The sequence below is a fragment of the Anguilla rostrata genome, chromosome 4, assembly GCF_018555375.3.
Source record: "Anguilla rostrata isolate EN2019 chromosome 4, ASM1855537v3, whole genome shotgun sequence".
NCBI classification, from domain to species: Eukaryota; Metazoa; Chordata; class Actinopteri; order Anguilliformes; family Anguillidae; genus Anguilla; species Anguilla rostrata.
Window position 1 is genome coordinate 40497880 of NC_057936.1, and position 23005 is coordinate 40520884.

A 23005-nucleotide genomic window follows, 5' to 3' on the forward strand; every position below is an offset into this window, starting at 1 on the left:
ATACGTAGTGGAGCTAACTGAGGATATGGCTTTTCTGACTGCATACCCTGTAGAAATTCGTTCGTTTGTGTGTGAGTCAATGATCACACTGACTTGGACAAACCGCCGGTTTATTAAAAATATAAAACCCGTGTGAGCAAAGCCGACGTGAGTGAGCCTACTTGCATGACCGAACTAGAGGGAACTAGAGCACGTTGATTGGCCTAGCCATAAACACACATACAGCTACGGTGGCTCATAATGAACAAACATAACCAAACGATCTACATCGTCTTCCTTTAGCTCACACCTCGTATATAAAACATAATAGCACTGTGTAAATATAACCATTACCGAACATTTCTTACCATGCTGTTTTCCGATTTTCGGTAAACAGCCCAATAATGATATTCTTGGTTAAAGTTATGATTATCCAACAGCAAATCAAGGTGGATGAACATATAACTTTAACAGGTAGGCCTATTCATAAGGCATGCCTGGTATAGAATTAATCATGATCAATTTCCACAGACGCGCTTTTGCCTTTCATCTACGATCATTTTTGCGGGAATCAGTGGATATGCTGCTACAGTTGCCTATATATTGTGTGACAAAAAAAAAAAAAATTTACATTAGACCTTTGTTTCAATAAGAACAAAATAATTCACCCATATGTAGCCTATATCCTTTTTACTGGGCTTCCAAGAAGTCCCAGACTATGGCTTATATGTCCCGATTGATGCTCTTTATTTTATCTTTGGTAGCCTATATGCACGTATTTATTGAAACTATCACAAGGTCTCGTCTTGACTCTTTAAGAGATTAACAGATTATCTTTAGTAGGTATAGCTTCCTCTTCTGCAATATTAGATTGATGTAAAATGATTATGACAATACTTGTTATATTAAAACGTCATTCATAAGCCTTTACACGTGAGACAATCGATTCGCTTGACATCGATTGATAAACTTTTCAGCACCACAGTGAAGGCCAGCTCCAACTTACGACGCACCTTTGGAAGTGTGCCTTAAGGGAACTGTTAAGGTATAGTCTGGGAAATACTCGTAAAAAAGCGGTTTCCCTTTTAAAGGTATACCTTAGAAACCTTCGTAAAACGTTAAGGTACATCGAAACTCGGAAACGCAGCCCAGCACTCTGAATACCCCCCCCCCCCCCCCTCCTCAAATGAACAGCTTGTTAAAATTCTGAGATTGGAGTTGTGGTTGGAACTAAAGCCAGCATGGTTGAGAACCACTGACCTAGGCTAAAGACATTCAAACTCATTTTTTCACAACTCCACACATTTCATGTTACCATACATTCCATGTGTTAAGTCAATTAGGGTATCTACTTTATTTCCATAAGAGGTCATTTCAAAATAATAGTCAAGAAACAGATTAATTTCAGCTTTTATGTACTATATCAGATTTTCAGTAGGTCTACAAGTTTACCTACACTTTGTTAGTATTTGGTGGCATTGCCTTTTAATTGCTTAACTTGAATCAAACGATTGGGGTAGCCTTCCACAAACTTCTCACAATACTTTGCTGGAATTTTTGCCCATTCCTCCTGACAGAACTGGTGTAACTCAGTCAAGTTTGTGGGCCTCCTTGCTCGGACATGCGTTTTCAGTTCAGTCCACAAATTTTCTATGGGATTCAGGTGCGGGCTTTGTGATGGCCACTCCAATACTTTCATTTTGTCTTTAAGCCATTTTGTTACAACTTTGGATGTATGCTTAGATCACTGTCCTGCTGGAAGACCCAGTTGTGACCAAGTTTTAACTTTCTAGCTGATGTCCTGAGGTGTTGCTCCAGTATTTCTACATAATACTCCTTCCTCGTGATGCCATCTATTTTCAGAAGTGCAGCAGTCCCTTTTCCAGCAAAACACCCCACACAGCATGTTGCTGCCACCCCCATGCTTCACAGTTGGGATGGTGTTCTTCAGATTAAATGCCTCACCCGTTTTCCTCCATACACAGCACTGATCATTATGGCCAAACAGTTCAATTTTTGTTTCATCTGACCAGAGAACACTCCTCCAAAAGGCTAGGTCTTCATTCTGGTGATCACCTGCAATCTTCATTCTGGCTTTATTATGCCGGTCTTGGAGAAGGGGCTTCTTCCTTGCGCGACAGCCTTTCAAGCCATGGCGATGTAGGATTCTCTTAATGTTGGATGTAGATACATTGGTACCTGATGCCTCCAGCTTCTTCACCAGTTCCTTTGTTATTGTCTTGGGGTTCAGTTGAACCTTTCAGATCAAAGTTTGTTTAGCCCTGGGAGTTCATTTGTGCCTCCTTCCTGATTTATGCAGTGTCTGTATGGTCCAAAGATTTTTTATATTTGCATACAATTGTTTGTACAGATGCTTGTGGTACCTTCAGTTGTTTGGAAATTGCTCCTAAGGAGGAACTGGATTGTGGAGGTTCGCAATTTATTTTCTGAGGCCTTGTCTGAGTTTCTTGGATTTTCCCATGGTATCAAGGGCAAAAAGGCAGTGGCTCTAAAGGTAGACCCTTAAATACAGCCACAGTTTCCTATTAACTACCAATTAACTCCTAATTATGACAATTGGTCAATCAGAAGCTTCTAAAAAGTCATTGCATCAACTTCTGGAATTTTCCTGACTGTTTAAAGAGTCAACTTGGTGTGTGCAAACATTTGACCCAGTGGAATTCTGATATAGTGAATTAAAACTTAATTCTGCTATTTCTACATGGTTAAACCAAAATATATTTTAAAATATCCTTCAATAAAAGCTGAGAATCTGCATCTTAATCACATATGAATTGTTTGATTACGAATCAAAAATTATGCAGTACACAGCCAATTTTTTTTTTTAAACATGGCTTTGTACCAAACGTTATGGAGCTCACTGTAGGTTTCATCTCACAGAGGAATACAGTTGAGTTAACCAGTGCTTCATATTTTTTTTACTCAGTAATATTGTGATGCAGAATGCGGGTGGGATGGATTTGGTAATGTCTGCTGTCTTTTTGGGTCCAGCAGAAAAAAGAAAACTAGCTTAAATGAAGCCCAAACTTGTTGGGTGTGTTAGTGTGGTCTCCCCAGGGCCGGGATGTCGGAGAGTGAAGTTGCAACGCTGAGGTCAACAGATTGTTCATGCCGATTCACACCCTCCCTCCCGCCTTCCCTCTGCAATGCTGATCTCAGATCAGCTGGAAAACACAGCTGCCCAGTGCAGGAGCCTCCTGTGTTTTAGCTCAGCAAGGAAGCCAGTTGTTAATTTGGGGGGTTTCCCAGTTCTGTCACTGAAGCATTATTAATTTCCATTAGCTCTCAGTGAAATATACAGGTTCCACTAATCGAAATAATTCCCTTTGATCAGGTTTGATTTGCATGGTAGAACCCCAGGGTGCTTAAATGTAACCTTTTGCACAATATTGTGAAATCAGGCAACAGGTGTCCTTCAACTCAAATTTGTGCTAGGGTTTACACTGAAGTTGGCTAAACAACTTGAAAGCTTCAGGCAATAGGATTATCTTCTGCCATTCAGGATGATGAAGAAATATTTTGTACCTGCTTACAACAATTGAAGTAAGCCATTAAATACATTATCATGATGCAGTGCACTCCAAGTTTTGATAATGTATCGCTATTAATATCCATTTTTGTGAAGGTAGTGAAAATCATGCAGTACCACATACTGGTTATTAAAATATAATCATATGTGTTCTCTCAGTTGGTTATCCAGTGACAGAACTGTTTGAAATGCATCATAAGAGATAGGCAGCCTCCCATGTCAAATATTCAAATACAATATAGCCACATAGCTGCCCGGTAACACTTTGAAGAGTAGATTTTTTTGGAATGTTATTTCAAAATTATAAATCAGTGTTCCATTACTTTCCCTTTAGCAGTAGTGATTGTTACACCCGCACTAGAATGTTAATTATGTTAATTTAATCACACTTTCTTTTATCTTACAACTCAAATGGTTAAAAATGAAAAAGAACGGAGCAATCACCTTGCTTTTGGTCATTTTTTTCCTATCTTGTGGTAAAAGGAAGGAACTAACGTTCCCACGGAGGAGCCATTCCCCAAATTGTCACTGCCGCTTTAGCGGATCGTTTCAGTGGTCTCGGGGCGGCATGACGTTTTTCAAGCGGTAAACCGGGTTTTTCTTGCAACTATTCAACTGAGTCTCCCTCGTTGACATTGTCTGAATCCGATTCTCTGGACTTTGAACTCCTCCACTCCCTCACAACCACTCGTGTTCTACGTGGAAGTATGTGGAGGAAAGAAGGGGAGGAGAGGAGTGGAAGATGAGAGAACGAGGAGGCGTGAAGAAAATTGCGACAGTTTCTCTGGTTCTCCGTCATCAAAGGTGGAGGCGACTGAAATTGCCCTCGTTGATCGTTATATTTAGCAGAGCCCACAAATAATCATCACATATTTTATAGGCTACGTGGTCTTCCCATTTAAATCTGAAAGTAGGCTACAAGTAATTGCTGTAGTAGGCTAGTCCTAACATACCTGACATTGCGATTCGTGTCGACACACTAGCCTAATTAAAAATAATCGGCAACATTAGATCAAAGTAAACATCTCATAATATACAAATATAACAACTTAACTCCCGATGTGCCGGATGTTTTAGAGCGCTAATCACTGTGATAGCCTACATTGCCAGTTCATTCCATCTCACATTGACTCATTCAGAAACATGACCGTAGGTCACACTCTGAAATAATGGTAGCTACCGTGCTCATTAATGTTTAGTCTTGCTCGTTTATGTAACATTAATGTACTAGCAAATAAACCTGCTTGCCCGTTTTAAAATTACCGCATTGTCTGTAGGATATGAGACACAAAAGCGAACTGGCATTTTGTTATCCGTTCTAGGAAATCTAGCTTTCTGAGAGCATGCTGTGTGATAACCTACTGAATCGTACACAAATTTGGCTGAATATCGTATTATTGGGAAAATGCTATTTATCTGCCATCTCCGCATTCTAAGGTTTGGTTTCTGTCAGATTATGTGGGGTGGTTTTTTCTATCCATGTGGGTGTGAGTGAGCACGATCACCTAGAAATGTGAAAAGACCACAGTAGCATAGGCTACATGGATGCATCCTTCGATACTGGAGAGTCGCGGGCCGAGTCCCCGGAAATACACCATTAAAAATCGTTCACGAAGTTTGAAATCTATCTTCTTTGGCATGAAACTGAATTTGATATTTAGGTACGTGAGGCGAGTTTTCACCGAACGTCTAAATCAGTGGTCTCCAACCCTGGTCTTGGAGAGCTACAGGGTCAGCTGGTTTTTGTTTTCACCTTAAAATCAGCACCCACTTGAGACCCAAAACACCAGATGAGTTGAGTTAACTATGTATCAACTGCTCTAATTGACTCATGAAGTGTAGAGTCACTATGAAAACCAGCAGACCCTGTAGCTCTCCAGGACCAGGGTTGGAGACCACTGGTCTAAATAGTCTTCCTTGTAGCCTATATAATGAGCAATTATGTAAATACCTAAAATAAATCGTTGCACGGAGTCCGTAGGATAGCCGACTGTATTTTGAAAGTAGCCTGTCATATTTGCTATAAAGCAAAGAAGGGTCGGTCAGAAAGTAGGTTTGTACGCCGTAAATCATGTAAAACGGCAAATATTTTATGGTTAATATGTGAAGCGTGTTGCATAAGCCTAAGAGAGTGGAATTTTGAAACATGCTTTATTGTCGCACGATTTCAGGTGCATATTTCCTTAATGGATTTCCTGCCTGGATATATAAGTGTTGGGCGGGTCTGTAATATGCCAAACCAACGTGCGCTGGCTAGTCGTAGCCTAGTCAGACTGGCAACTGAGCAACGTCCAGCAGTACCTAGCCTACCAACATGAACGGACGTGGACCCATACAGTGCAGTCCGTAAGTATTTGGACAGTGACACTATTTTTGTTGTTTGTTGTTGTACACATTGGATTTGAAATAAACAGCGATGTTAAAGTGCATGCCGTCAGATTTAATTTGTGGGTTTTTACATCCATGTAACGATGTAGGTATTGCAGCCATTTTTATGCATAATTTCCTAATTTCAGTACGACCAAAAGTAATTGAACAACCTAACATATTCTTAAATAAAATTTTCACCACCTAAAGTCTGCTATCCTTAGAAATAACCAGATGTGAGGTATCTTTCCCGGTGATGCTTTGTCAGCCATCTTCAGTTCCTGTTTGTTCATGGGGCTCATGTTCATTTTTGCCTTCAGTCTTGTCCTCAGCAAGTGAAACGCGTGTTCACTTGGATTGAGGTTGGGTGATTGACTTTGCCAGTCAACATTCCACTTTTTGCCTCTTAAAAACTCAATTGCTTTAGCGGTATGTTTGGGGTAGTTGTCCAGCTGCAAGATGAATCACCATCCAAATGAGTTTTGGGATATGAGATGTTTCAAATTTCATCCTCCTGCTGACATCAGCAATGAAGACAAGTGAGCCAGTTCCATCGACAGCCATACATGCATAAGCCACAGCACTACCTCCATCTTGTTTCACAAATCACTTTGGTACTGGTTAAGACTGTTCCTTAAGACTGTTCCAGAACTACAGTTTATATGTGCTTTTTAGCAAACTCTAACCTGGCCTTTATGTTGAGGCTTACCAGTGGTTTTCATCTTGTAATGAACCCTTTGAGGTTATGCTGGTGTAGTCTTTGACACATCTATGCCTACATACTGGAGTGTTCTTGATCTGTGTGACAGTTGAAAAAATGTTTTTCTTCACAATTGAAACTATTCTTCAGTCATCCACTACAGTGGTCTTCCTTGCTCTGCAAGGTTATTTGCCATTGCTGAGCACACCAGTGCATTATTGCTTTCAAAGAATGTATCAAACAGTTATTTTGACACTCCCTATGTTTTGGCCACGTTTCCACCAAAAGTACCCGGAACTTTTAGTCCCAGGACCTACTTTTCAAGGAACTAAAAGGTTCCTTCAGCCCATGGTTGTCTGCGTTTCCACCGCGGTCTAAAGTCCCGCGAAGATTAGGCAAATTAGCCCACTGACGTATGAAAAAGCGACGTTGTCGTCGGTCCATCTGTCCTATGATTTCTTCTGTAACCCCATACTACCACCGAAGTAGCCTACATTATTTTCTAATAACCGGGACAGCCCGGAGGGGTTTATTCCACTTATACACAACGGGCTACCAACAATGACTGTATATGGTTACTTTTGTATTTATTGATTTTTATCGATTTAATCACCTGGAATTGAAATATTCTTCTGCAGCCGTTTGGGCATATTTTACCATTGTCAAGCAAAACTATCGTTGGTAGTTGACTTGGACCGTTGTTATGCAACAAATAGGATATAACAGGCCAATAGTCAGATTGTAACTGTTTTATATATCCTCTCAAACACATTCATTATGTTTTTATGCGAACATTCACTTTCATGTTTTGACATCCGAGGCGACAGAATGCATTCACATTTCCAATATAACAGGCAACAACAGCAGAAAACATGCACACGTTGTAAACAATTTGCTGTTTGATTACTTTCTCATCGTCAATTCCATATAGGCTAATCGCAAAATGACAAGAATAGAACGAAAACTCGGACTTGCGTGAAAATTTTAATTAGCAGTGGTACAGCCACCGTTTGCTTTCCTTCGAAGTTACTGCTAGCCGAGCAGCGAAGTGTGCCCTCCAGATGCGAACCGTGCACCATAAATTAGTCTATCACCAATGTGAATTACGCAGAACTACCGCATACCTCACATAACTGTATCAAACGTTTTGAGTCAATTACAACGGGCTAACAAAGAAAATCCGGAAGAAAATATTCAGCAACCGAATTAATCCGTTTGAATGTTTTGGTACGTAATATGCTGTCCCAGCACGAATGCTTAGCATTTTATAAAATGAATACTAAAGCAAGAAAAGAACAGAAGAGCACACGTTATAATTCCAAGACGTTGGCAGGCTATAACCAAAACTAGGCTACTGCGCCGCATAACATACAAGTTTGATTTGAAGTTATTATGAAAATAAATTGGTTTGCGGCTGCATATTTTTAAACATGGCAGCTGAAAATAAATACAAAAAAATGCTGCGAGTACTCGACCAATCAGAAATGTTCAGCGCTGCAAGCTCCACCCAAAAGGTTCCTGTACTTTCGGAAAGTACTACCCCCCGAGCAGGAACTTTTTGGGGGTAAAATAAAGCCCCAGGAACTAAATTTAGACCCTAGTTCCTGTGGTGGAAACGCACTGAGTTCCTCAAAAGGTTCCTAGTTCCGGGGTAAAGTTCCTGCGGTGGAAACGCGGCTTATGTCTCAGTTGATTTATTCAGATTTTTCTGTCATGACAGCCTGCTTTGCTGGCATTAACACTGCTTTGGTCCTCTTGTAGAGGCAACAGTAACAGACCTCAAATGCAAATGCCATACGCAGAATGAACTCTCATTGCTTTTGGTGCCCTAAAATTGGAGAACTATGTATAAAAAGTGTTGTAATTTCTACAAGGTTCACCTGATATGATATAAATACTCTCAAATTAAAGTTGAGTCTACACTTTACACTGTTTCATTTCTAACCCAATGTGCTGGAGTACAGAGCCAAAACAACAAAAAATGTGTCACTGTCAAAATAGTTAGACTGGACTAACCTATAGCTTGTAAACATCAAGGTCTCCTGACAGTACAGTCAACAGAAACCCCATGTCTTTGTCACCACTTGCAGCCAGTTGTCTGGGTATTAGCAGTTACCCAGTCAAAATACATCATGTGTACGGACTCGTGGCCATCCTGACCACAAATGAAAATGTGATTGTGTTCAGGCAGATAGTGTCATATCAATATTGTTTGTGAATACAATCAGGAGACCACCTGTAAACCATGATAGCTTAATGGGTTTGTGGAATACTTTTCTTGTGGTCAATCCTCTCATCACTTATGTGATATGTGTGTAAAAAGCCAAGCTTTCTTGAGTCAAAATGAGGAAATATGCAGTGCCACGTGTCAGGTGTGGATCACTGTTTTGGGGCTGTTCAATTTCACAGGACATATACAAAAATGTATTAATATACTGTGCCTAATGCTGGAGCAAGGGTGCCTGACCCTAATCCTGGGGAGTTACAGGGCTTGTATCCTTGCACTTACAGTACAGGCCAAAAGTATTAGGCCACCTGTGTTTATTTATTTTTAATTAGTGAAGAATTCAGTTAATATATGCACATTTATTGAATAACAGTATACATTTATTTTTTTAATTTCTACCTACAAATACACAAAAAGATTAGTTTTACTTAAAAAATAATCCTAGACACAACTTTCCTCTAAATAGCCTCCTTTGACTTTTTAACAGTTAAATAAATTATTGGAAGTCTATCCAATAATTTTGCAAATGGGGGGTGGGAGAGAGGTGAAGGGGTAGTTAAATTAACTGAAATGTTATCTACCTTAAGTTTTTTTTAAAAATCACAGGTAGCATAATACCGCTGGCCAGTAGTGTAAGTAAAATAGGGACTGGAGCTGCAAGACATATGGCAAAGGAGGAGTTAGTGTTAGATTTGCAGGGCCAAGTAAACATTCTTTTTAGACCAGCAGATCGTAGTTGCCGTTTCACTGTAGTCAATAGAACTGGTTTCTCTCTAGCTTCTTCAGTGCCATATTTCTTTCAACTTTAGTGCCTATTTTACTTGCACTACAGGGTTAAGGTATTAGGCTACCTGAGGTTTTAAAAAAACTTAAGGTAGATAAGATTTCACTTAATTTAATTACCCCTCCACCCTCCAATTTCCAAAATGATTAGATACACTTCCATTAATTGTAATTAAAGCCAAAGGAGGCTATTTCAAGGAAAGTCGTGCCTAAGATCACTTTTAAATACAAGTAACCTTTTGTTACTGCGGGTAGAAATTTTAAAAAATGTTTACTTTGGTTTGTTATTCAATAAATGTGCATATATTAATAGAGTTCTTCTCTACTTGAAGTTTTTTTTTTGTTTTTTAACTACAGCTGGCCTTATACTTTTGGCCTGTACTGTAACTGATCAATGAAAGTAGTTCTCCACATTGAACTTGCATCACCTGGCTTATGCTATCAAAATGGTTTGCTGTCATAAGGGGGAAAACAAAGACCAAAAGAACCTATGGGCATCCTGGGCACGAGTTGGGGACCCCTGCTTCAAAACAAAGCCATCAACTGAACAGTGTGTGCTTCAGTAGAGCCAGAGTTGGTTCTGTTGGTGTTCTGTCAGATTGTTCCCAGACTCACCTCGTCCAGACAAAGGCGAACCCCGTTGCTTGATATTGCTACAACATAAGCAGTAGAAAACTATCATTTATTGATCATTGCATTACATGTTTTAAATTGTGGCAGTGAATATACCAGCAAGAACAGGGAGCTTATTCTTCAAGCAACTTCAACTGTCAACATCACAACTGTAATCCATGGCTCCCCCCCCCCCCCCACAAAACAAAAAAATGGTTTGCAAATGAAGAAAATAGCAATTCCGTTTAACTAGTTGCAGACTACCTTTACCTGTTCTAAAATATGAGGAATTCCTTAGATATTAGGTCAATTGGAGCCCTAAGAATAGAATCACAAACCATTTTAGTACAACTCTGCAACTGATGAAATGTATACCACTCTTGTTTCTACCACTTCTCTAATAGCACAGTGAAGCAGTAAACAATGTCTTTTCATCACCAATTCTGTGATTTGGATTGTTTAGAATTTTTTCTTAAGTTTCTTTTTGGTCAACACACAGGAATCACAATTCAAATGAAAACTTTTTTTAAAAGTCTAAATTACAACCAAAACGTCACTGAGGTATTTGTGGGGCAAAACATAAAAGGTGTGCAAGGTTTTAAAAAAAATAAGATAAAATAAAAACAAACATAAAAACTACATAGCATTTTCCCATGGTTTGCTTGTTATCAAAAATATTTTTGCCCACCAAAAACAGCTTACAACCGAAAACAGAAGAAAACTACGTAGTCGACACAAATCACATTGACTTTCCTATGGCTTCAAAAACACTACCTGACCACATTCACAGGATGTGCCACCAGGGGGTGCGTTTCAGTCTGCGATCGCAACCGGACCAGGCAGAAGACATTCAGTCAATAGTCAATCTATCATGACCAATACTATGAAACAGGGGTGTCAAAACTTATCTGAAAAGGGACGGTGTGGGTACAAGTTTTTGTTTTAGCTTCTCACTAAAACACCTGATTTAGCAATTTAACTGATCGTGGTCTTCAATCAAGACCTTGGTAAGTAGAATCAAGTGTCTAGGTGCTGGGCTAAAACAAAAACCTGCACCCACAACGGCCTTTTTCGAATAGGACACCCCTGCTCTAAAACACACCTCTGTCCATGAGGTCCAGGTGTGGTCACAATGTGAGAGGTCTCCCTGGGTTAAAACTACTGATCTCCAAAGAGTGCCATCAAATTGCTCATAGCAAAGGAAACCTGAACATTCTTTTAGTTATGTACACTGGGTGAAGTACGGCTGTGTGCATTCTGTGTACCAAGTCAAACGGCTCCTCTACAAAAAGGTTACACTTAGCACTGATGCAAAAAAAAAAAACCCCATCTTACAAAAATCTGAAATACAATTTCCTTTCTGGCACTACCACCCTAAGAACAGGGATTGGTATTTGTCAATGGTGTCATTTTAAACATATATATTCAAAGGGCTCCCCCTACTCACACCCCTAATTTTCTGCTGATACAACTGTTGATATTATGCACTTCCAACCCTCGGGAACCTGAGGAAATGTGTTTGGGGGGGAGCGAGGGTCATCCGTTTCGCTGTGTCATGTAAGAAAACCGTAGATGTGAAGGATGGACGAGCATCATGCAGGGAACGTGGCATAAGGCGCAGAAGCCTCAGAAGGGGGTCTTTTTAATGGTCTGTAATGTTGTTGCCGTGGTTACCAAAACGGTTCAGTTGTTATTTGGCCTATTAATCATGTTAAGTGCTTAATCCCAGAGTACTTGCCTACAGGAGGAGCAGATAAAGCCAGTGCACACCTTTCTAATTAAGCCACAGACTATTTCTGTGCTTTATTGACCGGCATATCAAACAAAGTGTCTGTGACTGGATCATGCTATGGGAGATTCCCCCCCCCCATTTCTGAGTGTGTGCTCTGTAGTACATATAAAACATATCATCCGATACATTCAAGATGAAAATGCAGAGAACAAAGTAAGAATAAAATCAACAATGATAATAAGGTTTTCTTTTTCATTTTTGTGGAAATATGTTACATTTATATTACAGGTTTTTAAATGCCCCACGGGAAAAAATACAATGTATTTTCTGAGACAGCAGAAACTAGCACAAACAGGACAGCAACATAATTTAGACAGAAACCGTAGGTACTGCATCTCTCTTCTTTGCATCTGTAGAAATGGTATCCTGATGGTGCCCTATAGACAGTACTCTATGTTAGATGACATCCAATAAATACTGCAAATGTTGTTAATGTAACTTATAAAATATATCATAAAATGTATCTTTAAATGGAATTTGATAAGTCTGTGTACAAAAAAAACAAGAAAAAAAAAGATTATAAATACAACCAGTTTCTACTGACATTGCAGGTACCATTTCTTGAACACATCTGCATTTTTTAAATTTTTTTTATTTTTTGTAACCTGAACCGTTCATTCGATTCTGCACATATCATGACCCACAACAACGAGGTCGAGTTTCTCTTGCCAAAGATCATGAAGCATAAACCACTTGTAGTTTTTAAAAAAAGTACAGCAACATTCTTCCCCCCTTTTCAAACCCGCAGCAGTGTCTAAGACAGAATGCACAATACAAGTGATTCACAGGCATGAACTTTGGCAATTTACTAATTTACTACTAATCTGAACTGGAACAGAACCACAGTAGCTGCCATATTGTAGACACCCCCCACTCTTGTTTAACTCAGCCCCTTTCCCCTCCCCTCTTCGATCTCACAGAAAATGTATACAGGGCAGTAGGGGAAAACGGGGAGGGCAACATCGCTACGTCCACATGGCTCAGCAGTCAAACCTCATGTCAAGAGTTTCGTCAAAGCTCTTGTCGTCATGAGGGCTGGCAGCCAGGAACGAGGTGACGGGGGAACCAGCCGTGACGTTGAGGACGCTGGCGCTGGTGCCCGCGTTCCGCACGGCGATACTGGTGACGTTAATACCCAGAGTGAGCCGGGTCTGCTCCAGGGCCTTCTCCGGGACCGCGAAGGCCTCCAGCTTCTTCTCGCCATTGGCCATGTAGGAGTTCTGGCAGCCCCGGCAGATGCAGTCCAGGCAGGCCTTGCGGTTGGAGTAGCACGGGCACCGCTGGCCACGGCACGTAAGAACACTTGGGTTTTGGGTGGCCCGGCCGCACTTACAGCCCTTCTTCTCCTGGGGCTTCTTGTAGACCACTTTAGTGGGGCTCCCTGGAATCAAGCTATTGTTGGGAGTCCTCTCTTTGATCTTGTCCTTGGACTTGGGGACCCCCTGCTTGGCCTTGTTGTACGCCTTTTTGGCCCCGTGGTCAGGGGTCTTCTTAATGCCTTTGCTGGACACCAGCAGGGTTTTGGTGACCTTAGGCGCCCCGCCATTGGGAACCGTGGCTGCAGCCTGTACCAGGACCTTGGGCTCCCGCTTGACTGCGATGGGCGCCGTGGCGAGGGGAGGGCCCCGGATGATGGTGGAGATGGGCAAGGGCTGGATCTTCTCACTGTCGCTCTCTGACCGCGAGCGCTTCCTGTTGGGCCGCGCTGCCCTGGGCGTGGCGGCGGAGCAGGAGATCCCAGAGGAGGGGGGCTGCGGATGACAAGGAGCAAAAGCCCCGGAGTCCAGGGGGAGGGAAGGCTGTCGATGGGCCTCGGGAAAAGGCCCGTTGAGGGTCCCAGAGGCCTGCAAGGAAGAGGGGGGCAGGACGTCAGGCAGGTCCTCGGCCGGAGGGTCCGGGTCGGGGTCGGGTTCGAGGCTTCGAAGCACCTCCTCCACGCTGAGCAGCAGAGGATCGCTCCCGTGCTTAATATCCTCGCTAAAGCTGCATATGTGGATACCGTCCGTGCACAGGTCTCCCGCCGCCACCGCCTCGCAGACCGGCATCTCGCGCGTGAAACCCTCCGCCTTCAGCCCCTCCTCCTCCTCCTCCTCCACCACCGCCACCGTGCCACACACGTCTATGGCTACGGATGCGGCCGTCCCCGGGGAGGGCAAGCTGGCTGCCAGCTCGTCCACCGTGGTCAGGCCGTTGCAGTCGTGCAGCCCATTGATGCTGGGTGGGGTCAGGGGGGCCTCTGGGAGCTCAGGGGGGGTCTCCAGCTGGGCCACGCTGGGCTCCTCTGAGGTGGAGGGAGTAGGGGAATGTGACAGGTCGAGCGACAGGCAGACTTGGGGCTCCTCGGGTTTCATCTCAGTCAAAGACAGGCCCTCTCTCAGCATTGCCAAAATGTCCGAAGAGCCACCAACAACACTGGCAATCTGCTGGGCCAGGGGGGACTCTGTGATGTACTCGCACAGCTTCCTGTAACATTCCACCAGGATGCAGAGCTGCTTATTTTCCTCAAACTGCTCATAGTCCTTACACCAGCTGCACGATGGCTTCATCATCATCTTCTTTCCCTTGCAGGCTTTGCAAACATAGTGCTGGCAAGAGGAGTTAGTAGGAGCTATAGGATCTTGCAGCAGATTCCCTAAACCGACAAAGAAAACAAGAAAATTAAAATGTTGCATATTATAATTAATTATTCACTGCTAATGTGCAATTGTGGCAATATAAAAATAGAATTTTACTAATATAAAAATTGAATTATGTGCGTATTTACTTATTTAAGTAGTATATTTAATTCCAGTGATGTTGAATAATGCAACAATTTTTCTGCATATTCTAAACAACATGAAGCACTGTCACTGCCCACATAGCCAACAAGAAGAAACTTATAAATAATGCACAGGTGTATATCAAATGAAAAGTAATGAATACGCTCCATATGGTCAGATAAAACTAAGCTAACGCCCAGACAACCACAAATGCAAGCCTTTTCTTCAGTCAGGCTTCCTTAGCAACGCCGGTTGGTAGGGTATGTGGCTGACGAGCTCTTGTTTGCTGCAGACTGGAGAGTACGGTCTCGTGACTCGGGTTTCCTTGGAGACCCTGGGCAAAAAACTGCTTGTGCAAAGCTCATGAGATAACCACCTCAGCGAGCTACTGTTGCTACATAGACGACGCTAAATTTCGATGGCGATGAAAATATACAGCTAAAAGAAATCGTACAAAAGCAGCTATAGCCAGACAACAAAACACATTGCAAGCAACATTCACACATTACACTCACGTAAAATAGTGAACTACGGACACGTAACTAACTATGTGGTTAATTAGTAGCCAGCTAACATTACTGACATTGGGTTTGACAGTTAACGTTAGTGGTCGAGGCAAGGTTGCATTTCTAAATCGCTTTGAAATTACCCTATGTTAATTTAGGGAAGCCAAGCTCCTGTCCCGGCTCACATAAAAAATAATTTTTATTCTTTCTCCCAAAATACATTAGATATGTGCAAGCCATTCGCCATACGGGAAGGCCGTAATGTTTAAGATCGCATAAACGCTATAAGATAAACAACAGAAACGCCGAATTAGGAACGTGATGTCACGTGCCCTTAAAGCGCAACCATAAAACTGCGGGAAAGGGGGAAGATTAGATCGCTCACTAGTGTCGCTTCTGTATAAAAACCGCACAGACACGTTACACATACACGCGCACATCGGCAAAAAGCAGGCATGCAAGTTACATCGTGGGAGAACATAAAAGCTTCCGTGAGATAGCAATGCACTTAAGTAAAACCACACGTGATTTAAACCTTGCAGTTGGGGGAACTTATATATATATATATATATATATATAGAGAGAGAGAGAGAGAGAGAGAGATAGTATATAAAATGCAATCAGTTATTTATAGGTAATTAATGGGTAATGTGAATATGGCTTGCAAGAAAAAAAATTGTAATCTCTGTAAATCTATATTGCTCAATCTTACCGAATCTTCACTCTAAACTTTATTTAGTGGAACTGCAAACCTCCAACAATTAAAAACTACATTCACAATAGACTACTCCAGGTATGAATATGTTAATTGGAAAAGTAAGCGACATCACTTAACAGTCGATCAAGTTTAACTCGCTGGCTAACTTTTATATCACAACGAGACTACCTTATTCACGACGATTTTGTTTAGCATAACGTTAGAGCGCACCGCGTTGCAACTATGAGTAACTAAGCAGGTAATAATTTCCTAACGTTAGGAAATTAACAAAAATAAACAACACTTAAAAGTCTAGCGTGCTTGACAGGGTTTCCAAACCTCTAACGTTAGCAATCTGATTTTAGGTCCTTGGGTGGCGTTTTTCGTGTGAGTGGCGTCATTATTCATGTTCCCGGCAGCAAATCCACCCCACATTCGGTAATCTGACAGAAACACTATGACAACCAAATCAGCTTTGGTGTATTTACATTCCCTCTCATTCATAACCAACCAGACCACTATATACGGTTTCAACGGTAACAACATAAACAAACGTTACTGCGCATGTGCGTTGTTCTGGCCCTAACTTGACTTCCGGCAGACTTCCGCAAACAATCAATAACAACAGAGTCCCTCTAGACTATTTCTGATAACAAGCAAAGTAAATAACAAGTAAATTACGTTAGCTAGCTAGTTAAAACTATGTCTAGCCCGTATTATTTGGGGTTACCAGTCGAAGAAAAGAACCGTTACTTGGCCAAACTGAAATGCGATAATGTTACATTACCAGAAAATCAAGTGACAGATAACTGTTCACAGTATTGCACCTTGCTGAGCATCATACATTCCTTACATAATCCATAACTGTTCTGGGTTACATGCACATTCATTCCTGTATAAAAAGTGCACTCTTTCTATGATATTGCTTAAAAACGATGATTAGAAGCACAAACTGGGGCTAGTGGGCAGCATGTGTAGCCAATGCAATTACTGTAGGTTATTTATTTGTATAGCATGTATTGATGGGAAAACATCGTGGCTCTTATAGTTTGGGTCATCTTGCTAGGTTACCACAACAAAAATGATCAGGCAATGTAACGCTGTCAAGTCATTGGAAACAGGTATCATAACCTTAGTAAAAAACGTAGCTAAAGCGTATGAACTACTAGCATTGAGCTAACGTTACTGTGCATAATTTATAAAATGTTAGCTACGTTTAGCTAGCTAGCTAGTTGGCTAGCTAACTAGAATGAATTAATTAAGCTACAATCAATTTAGTTAGCTAATTCATAACTATTTCAGGCGTGTTACTGGTCAGCTTAGTTATCGCTTATTATGAGTTTGTTACCTGAAACAAAGTGCTAGAGTGAGAGCACCTATTCGACCACCTTCGTCCGACAGACAGGAAAGCGTAAACTGATTCGCAACTATATATGAAATAGGCGAAATATCGGTAACAACCTGTACCTAGTTATGTAGGAAAAATATCCTTGTTATCCTCCTGTGGTTATTTTTTCAGTACTTTCACGTTTTTTGTGTGCCAGCAAATAAGTCAGACGTGGTCCAGCGCTAGAATTTGGTTGCTAAGGGGACGTGTATCGACCACCCCATATAAATGAATGGAACTTGACATAAATTTGCTAGTATCCTGTCTTGCATATTGGAGGTTAATATGAGAAAGGGTGGTCTCTCATCAGCACGTCTAGGAATCCGTACATATTCACTGTTGTAACCTAAGTCGCAGGACGCAAAATAGCCGTTAGGAAAGCAGTTTGAAATTATGAAGCAAAGTCTGCGCCATTGACTTTAATGGGTCGCGATGACATAATTCATTGTCTTAAGTTGATATAGTAAATAAAGCTGTATTAGTATTACTAAATGTGTATGTATGAAGTTGATTTTTTAAAATACAGTTTATTATGTGTATTTTTACAGGACTTACATTTTAATAGGTAACGATGTCCAGTTATTTCTCAAAAGTACGAAGTAACAACGGGCAAGCACCAGCTATGAAAATCGCAGGGATTCATCAATTCGTTTCACAATTTCCTAGTGAGGTTACAAAGTTAAATTATGTATTTTTATTAATTTTCGAAATATAGTTTGTTCCTGAGGTCAGGTTGCACCCCACAGCACAACAACCTGAGCCCAACATCAGTCTGTTCATCAGTTTAACTTTCACTCCATTTGTAATCGGTGCCATATTAGCCAGTAAACACAAACCCAATAATAAACAAACACAGACCGGAAGTTAACTTAGGGCCAAGCGCATAACCTTGGCAACGCGCGTGCCACCGATGAAACCGTCTATACCTTGGTTGATTGTTGACTAACGCAATATGCCATATTGGCTAATACTAGTGAAACCAACGACACACAACCACCGAAACGACAATATTTAAATTTTTTTTTTAACTCACCGCAAACGAGGCATGAGAGGGACTGCCTGAAAAACGGCAGGAGCTTACAAAGCTCGGCAAAGGACTGAGGGTCCCGCGGATCACACTGCAGCACCGAACGACAAGCTGACACGTAGAGAGCGGTGGCATTCACCGGGTTCATTTCAGCAGCTTCACACCAGATAGATCCAGTTCTAGAAAATTGAAGACACGCTACAGATCCGCCGTTTGACCCAGGAGATGATTTCCTTTAATTCGGCCGAATGTTGGTCATGTGGTAGACCTGGTTCGCTACTTCGTCGACCCTAGTCTCCAAGGAGGGCGAGGAGCTCGCTACTCTTGCAGTGAGCATGGATGTATAAAATTTATTGTGGCAGTGTCAGTTCTGGGGATAAAACATAGATGGGTGGTTCGATGATATATCCCAACTGTAATGGACGATGCAAAGTGGCACTTTTAACTCAAGCTGTCACTACACGCACAAAATAGTCTGTTTTAGGAACAAAACGTAAAACAGCGTGTCATCATCAGTTAGCCTCAGCGCTTTCCCCTCTTCCATGGCACGAAATACGCCCAAACCAGCATCATCATCAAATGAACGTCTTTAACTTGAATATAATTAAAAAATAATAATGACATACAAAGAGAAAAAATATTCCAATTGTATTTTCCCCGCAAAACAGATCACTTGTCTTCCATAACAGCCGCACCAGCTACTCCTATTTTGAGCTATAATTCAACAACAAAACGCTAGTGGCGCTCTATTACTGTCGAGTCAAAGCTGGCTTCCAATTACTACTAGCTAGCTGGTAGTACGCAGGCTGTACCAGAATTCAAACCGAGCCCTTAGATCCCAGTCGTTCTCGTTTTCTTGCTCCTCTTTGATTTCAATGTTTTCTTCCGAAGTAATACCACTTCTTCCTCCCCCGGATAATGCTCCGATCCAAAGCATTAAGGGACTTTCGAAAAAAATATTAAGATGGAAAAAAATGTTTATTGTCCGCCGTTTCTCATGGCGGTGTCGTTGCAAAAACAAAACAGGCCGCTCCACACAATCCCCTCCTACTTCGTTACTTTCAAAGCTTGCTAGCTAAACAGCTAGCTAGCTAGCTTCTAGATCAAACGCAGACAAACAATAAATCAACGCAAGGACCTGTTAAACCAGTTAGCAAATAAAGCAAACGACAGAAACGCAGATAGATGTTTACTGCGACCGCGAGTCTGCAGCAGCGGCTCCTGGATATCGGAAACAAAATAGGCCGCTTTTTCTTTTCTTTGGAATTATCCCTCCATTTCACCTCCTATCCGATAGGTGTCGAGTAGCCAGCGAGTTAATGCGACGTTACTCAGGTCCTTAATCTTGGTTCCAATGAGCTTCCGTTTTTGTATTTAAAATAATTATTTTGGTTCGATATTAATAATTATTTATAATTCAGCCATAGCTTGCTATGGAGGCTTCTCCCCTCCTTTTTCCTCTCCGCATAAGAATGAGGAGGGGGGCGCTGCGGTTCACTTCTCGCGAGAATACACATGAAAAGTCCCGCGAGACACTGGTTCCCTTGGTTACATAAGATTTTTTTGTACTCTCCATGTATATATACAATGCAGCAGTCAGGGAGTCAGGGACGGAAAGTGAGTGCTGTCTACTACGTCAAGGATGTGGGCGAACTGTAACGCTTTCAGTTCTAGTGTATTAGCTTGCTGATTTGGTTGGCTCTTACTTTTTACATTTTTCTCGAATGTTTTATATGCACATCCATATTAGCAAAGAATTATGTTAGCGAAGAATATTATTTGCTCGTTAATCTAGTCAACGTTACCAACTTGCGCTAACGTTAGACTACCTAAGAAAACGAAAAAAATTCGAAGCAGTAAGTAGTCAACTTGGTCTAGTAACTAGCGAGCTAAAATTTGCCGATCTGTGCACGGATGGGTGTGCGTGGCTGGATTGGCAGTACGTTTAAAGCGAAATTATCCAGAATGTTCATTGCTGGTATACAGCTATCTGGCTATTATTGTGATTGTAATATATCACTGTCAGCTAATGTGCCATTTTTGATGTTGTTCCTCCAATCGCCTTGCTTAACGCGGCACCACAACTGCATTTGTAGCAATTCACTGATTCAATGAATTTTTAAATGTGGGCGTGTTGTGGGTGTTGTTGGAATTGACCACTCACGCCAGACCAAAACAAACGGGTTTCCTCTGATTCGACAGATAGAAATGGAAGCTGGGATTTATAGTTCTGCCAGTGCAGCTCCATGGACTAACATCTATAGTCTTATGAAGAAACGAAAACCACAGCACGCCCAAATATATCAGGCGATATGTCAGGCTTTTGTAGTAAACGTGGTCTCCATTCTACACGCAATGTGTGATTTTTTTTCTTCATCATTTTTCACTGCAGTGATTTTTGGGTTAAGATCAAATGTATCTTACTATAGAAATCTAAGCCGAACGTCAAGTGACGTCCTCAGTGGAACTATTTAGTCACATTGTTGGTTTGTACCGGAGACTGTAAAACGCGTGCACTGAAAACAAGCAAAACAGACAGACGCGTATCGAATGGTCAAAGAACAGAATTTCCACTAAACAAATGGTTATATACGACAGCAACAGTCATATGGCGTAAATGGATAAAGGGGTAAAAAATGCTCTTAGATAGGATACATCATTCAGACGTGTTTCTTTGAATAATTTAAGGGTTGCCTTAGTTCCCTTCATGCGATGTCCTAATACAGCACTGTTGGTTTTTCCTACAGGGTCATTAATTTGGGGGAGCGGGACATTTTTCAGTTTTGTGTGTCTGGCATTACAGGACATTCATGAATTTTCTTATGTTGTAATCAAACAAAACTGAACGAATTACGGCTTGAAATAAATTGTTTTATTTTTATGGAGTCCGTAAGGACAGTGACTATTTTTGTCGGTTGACTCTACTCCAGCACATTGGATTTGAAATGAAACAATGAATATAATGTTTAAGTGCTAACAAAAGGTCTAGAAATTCTAGGCGTGGAATTTGCATTTGGAGTCTGCTGTTGTCTCACAACAAAAATGGTGTCACTGTCCAAATATTTCTGTACTGCACGGCACATCTAAAATGAGGGCATTCCATGAAATAGCGAAATTAGCCGTATGGAACAGGCTAATAAGCTACAAATAATGTTTTAGTATTCTGATCAAAACTTTTTTTTTTTTTTTAACCACGCAGGCTGATTATACAGTTTTTAAAATTAGTTTGAATGTACTCATGTTGAGCAAGCTAGAGCGTGACATGTCGTTTTCCTCTTTTCATTTAAATTAAGCTCTTTCTCTTTGAATGTCGCAATGCTACCAACGGCTGTGTAAATAAATAGGCTATTATGATCAATAAACAACACACATGTCAGACACCAAATGATGATTGGCAGAAACAAGAGTAATCATTTTGTTGTGGTTCAAGTCCGAATCATCGCCCGTTGTCTAATCATCAAAAAAACCTCAGTACTGCATTTATAGAATGCAGTGTATTTTTCCCCGTATTTTGGCTCATTTAAGACAGAATTCTTCGTTAACGGGACCACTGGACACCAAGAGGACAAAAAATACATAATCTCCAAGATTGCTATGATATGGAGATCATTTTTAAAAAATCACCACAACCTAGGCCTATTTCTTATCCATAGTAAGCTATTTCCAAAATCAAAAATATTACATTACAGGCATTTATTGGCAGACGCTCTTATCCAGAGCGACGTACAACAAAGTGTATAACCAAAACCAGGAACAAGTGTGTTGAAAACCCTAGAGGGAAGTAGGCTACAGTTCCAAGTGCAGGGAACGACCGCGAAATTTAACTTGGACCCTGGGTTAATCTGATTAACACAACAAAAACAGCACGCAGTCTATGCAAATAAAACAAGCAGTAGTTGAGTAGGCTAGGCACAAGTGCAATAACTAGTCAACTAATACCCCTTTCACGCAGCTAATACCGCATCTGAGCCGCCCCTGATGCGGTAACAGGTTCCCTTTCCCACAGAATTTGTAATGCGGTATTCGAGCCGTCTTCTTTCACACACAGTAAAACTCTACTCTCGTGAATTAATTGTTTACATTCCGTTACCATAGTAACACACTTTATGTAGGCCCAAAGCTATAACGTTACTTGTTATTTATTTTCGTTGCAATCTTCTTGTAATTTCCGGCAAAACAATCAAACATGTTACATTTTGAAGTGCAAGTGGTCGCATTTTTTATGTTATTAGTTTTCGCGTTCTCAACGGGTCCAGGTATTTCCTCTGTATGCCATTTTTTCGGTTGAGAGATAGGTGCGCGTGAACGCAGATCTGTAATGTAATTCGAACGCCGCCCAGAAAGCAGTCGTTGATGCTGCTTTCCGTTCCAACAGGAGAAATGCAGTAGTCGAGGCGCCTCGAAAACACCAGGAGAGGCATTTTCGATTCGGTATTTTAAAAGCCGTCGCAACGTGTTCACAAAGACGTAAGTACGTTATGGAAGCCATCTCGAAAACTCCTTTTTTCTTCTGTGTGAAAGGGGTATATGACAAACAGCTTACCTAGCTACAACCCTAAGATTACATAGCCAATTAGAGCAGTGGTGTCAAACTCGTGCCATGGAGGGCCGTGTGTATG

The 23005-nt window shown here is 41.3% G+C and overlaps 1 protein-coding gene and 1 long non-coding RNA gene across 4 annotated transcripts in view; both read right to left on the reverse strand.

The window, feature by feature from the left end:
- Positions 1 to 1533: 1533 nt before the first annotated feature.
- Positions 1534 to 23005, reverse strand: part of LOC135253406 (uncharacterized) — a 217237-nt gene continuing 195765 nt past the window's right edge. Inside the window, exon 2 of the long non-coding RNA XR_010329597.1 lies at positions 1534 to 1593. This is a non-coding gene — a long non-coding RNA (uncharacterized LOC135253406). The remainder of the gene's footprint in view (positions 1594 to 23005) is intronic.
- On the reverse strand, positions 12189 to 19880 carry msl2b (MSL complex subunit 2b). Of its 3 annotated transcripts, none has more exons than XM_064332670.1 (2): positions 18393 to 19880; positions 12189 to 14642 (listed from the first exon to the last, which is right to left on the reverse strand). In XM_064332670.1, exons 1-2 carry the CDS (start codon positions 18532 to 18534, stop codon positions 12991 to 12993), a joined length of 1794 nt encoding a protein of 597 aa, XP_064188740.1. In that variant the 5' UTR covers positions 18535 to 19880; the 3' UTR covers positions 12189 to 12990. The 3 variants fall into 3 exon arrangements, with proteins under 3 accessions (XP_064188740.1, XP_064188741.1, XP_064188743.1); XM_064332671.1 differs by lacking the exon at positions 18393 to 19880 and adding an exon at positions 16312 to 16489; XM_064332673.1 differs by lacking the exon at positions 18393 to 19880 and adding an exon at positions 16162 to 16305.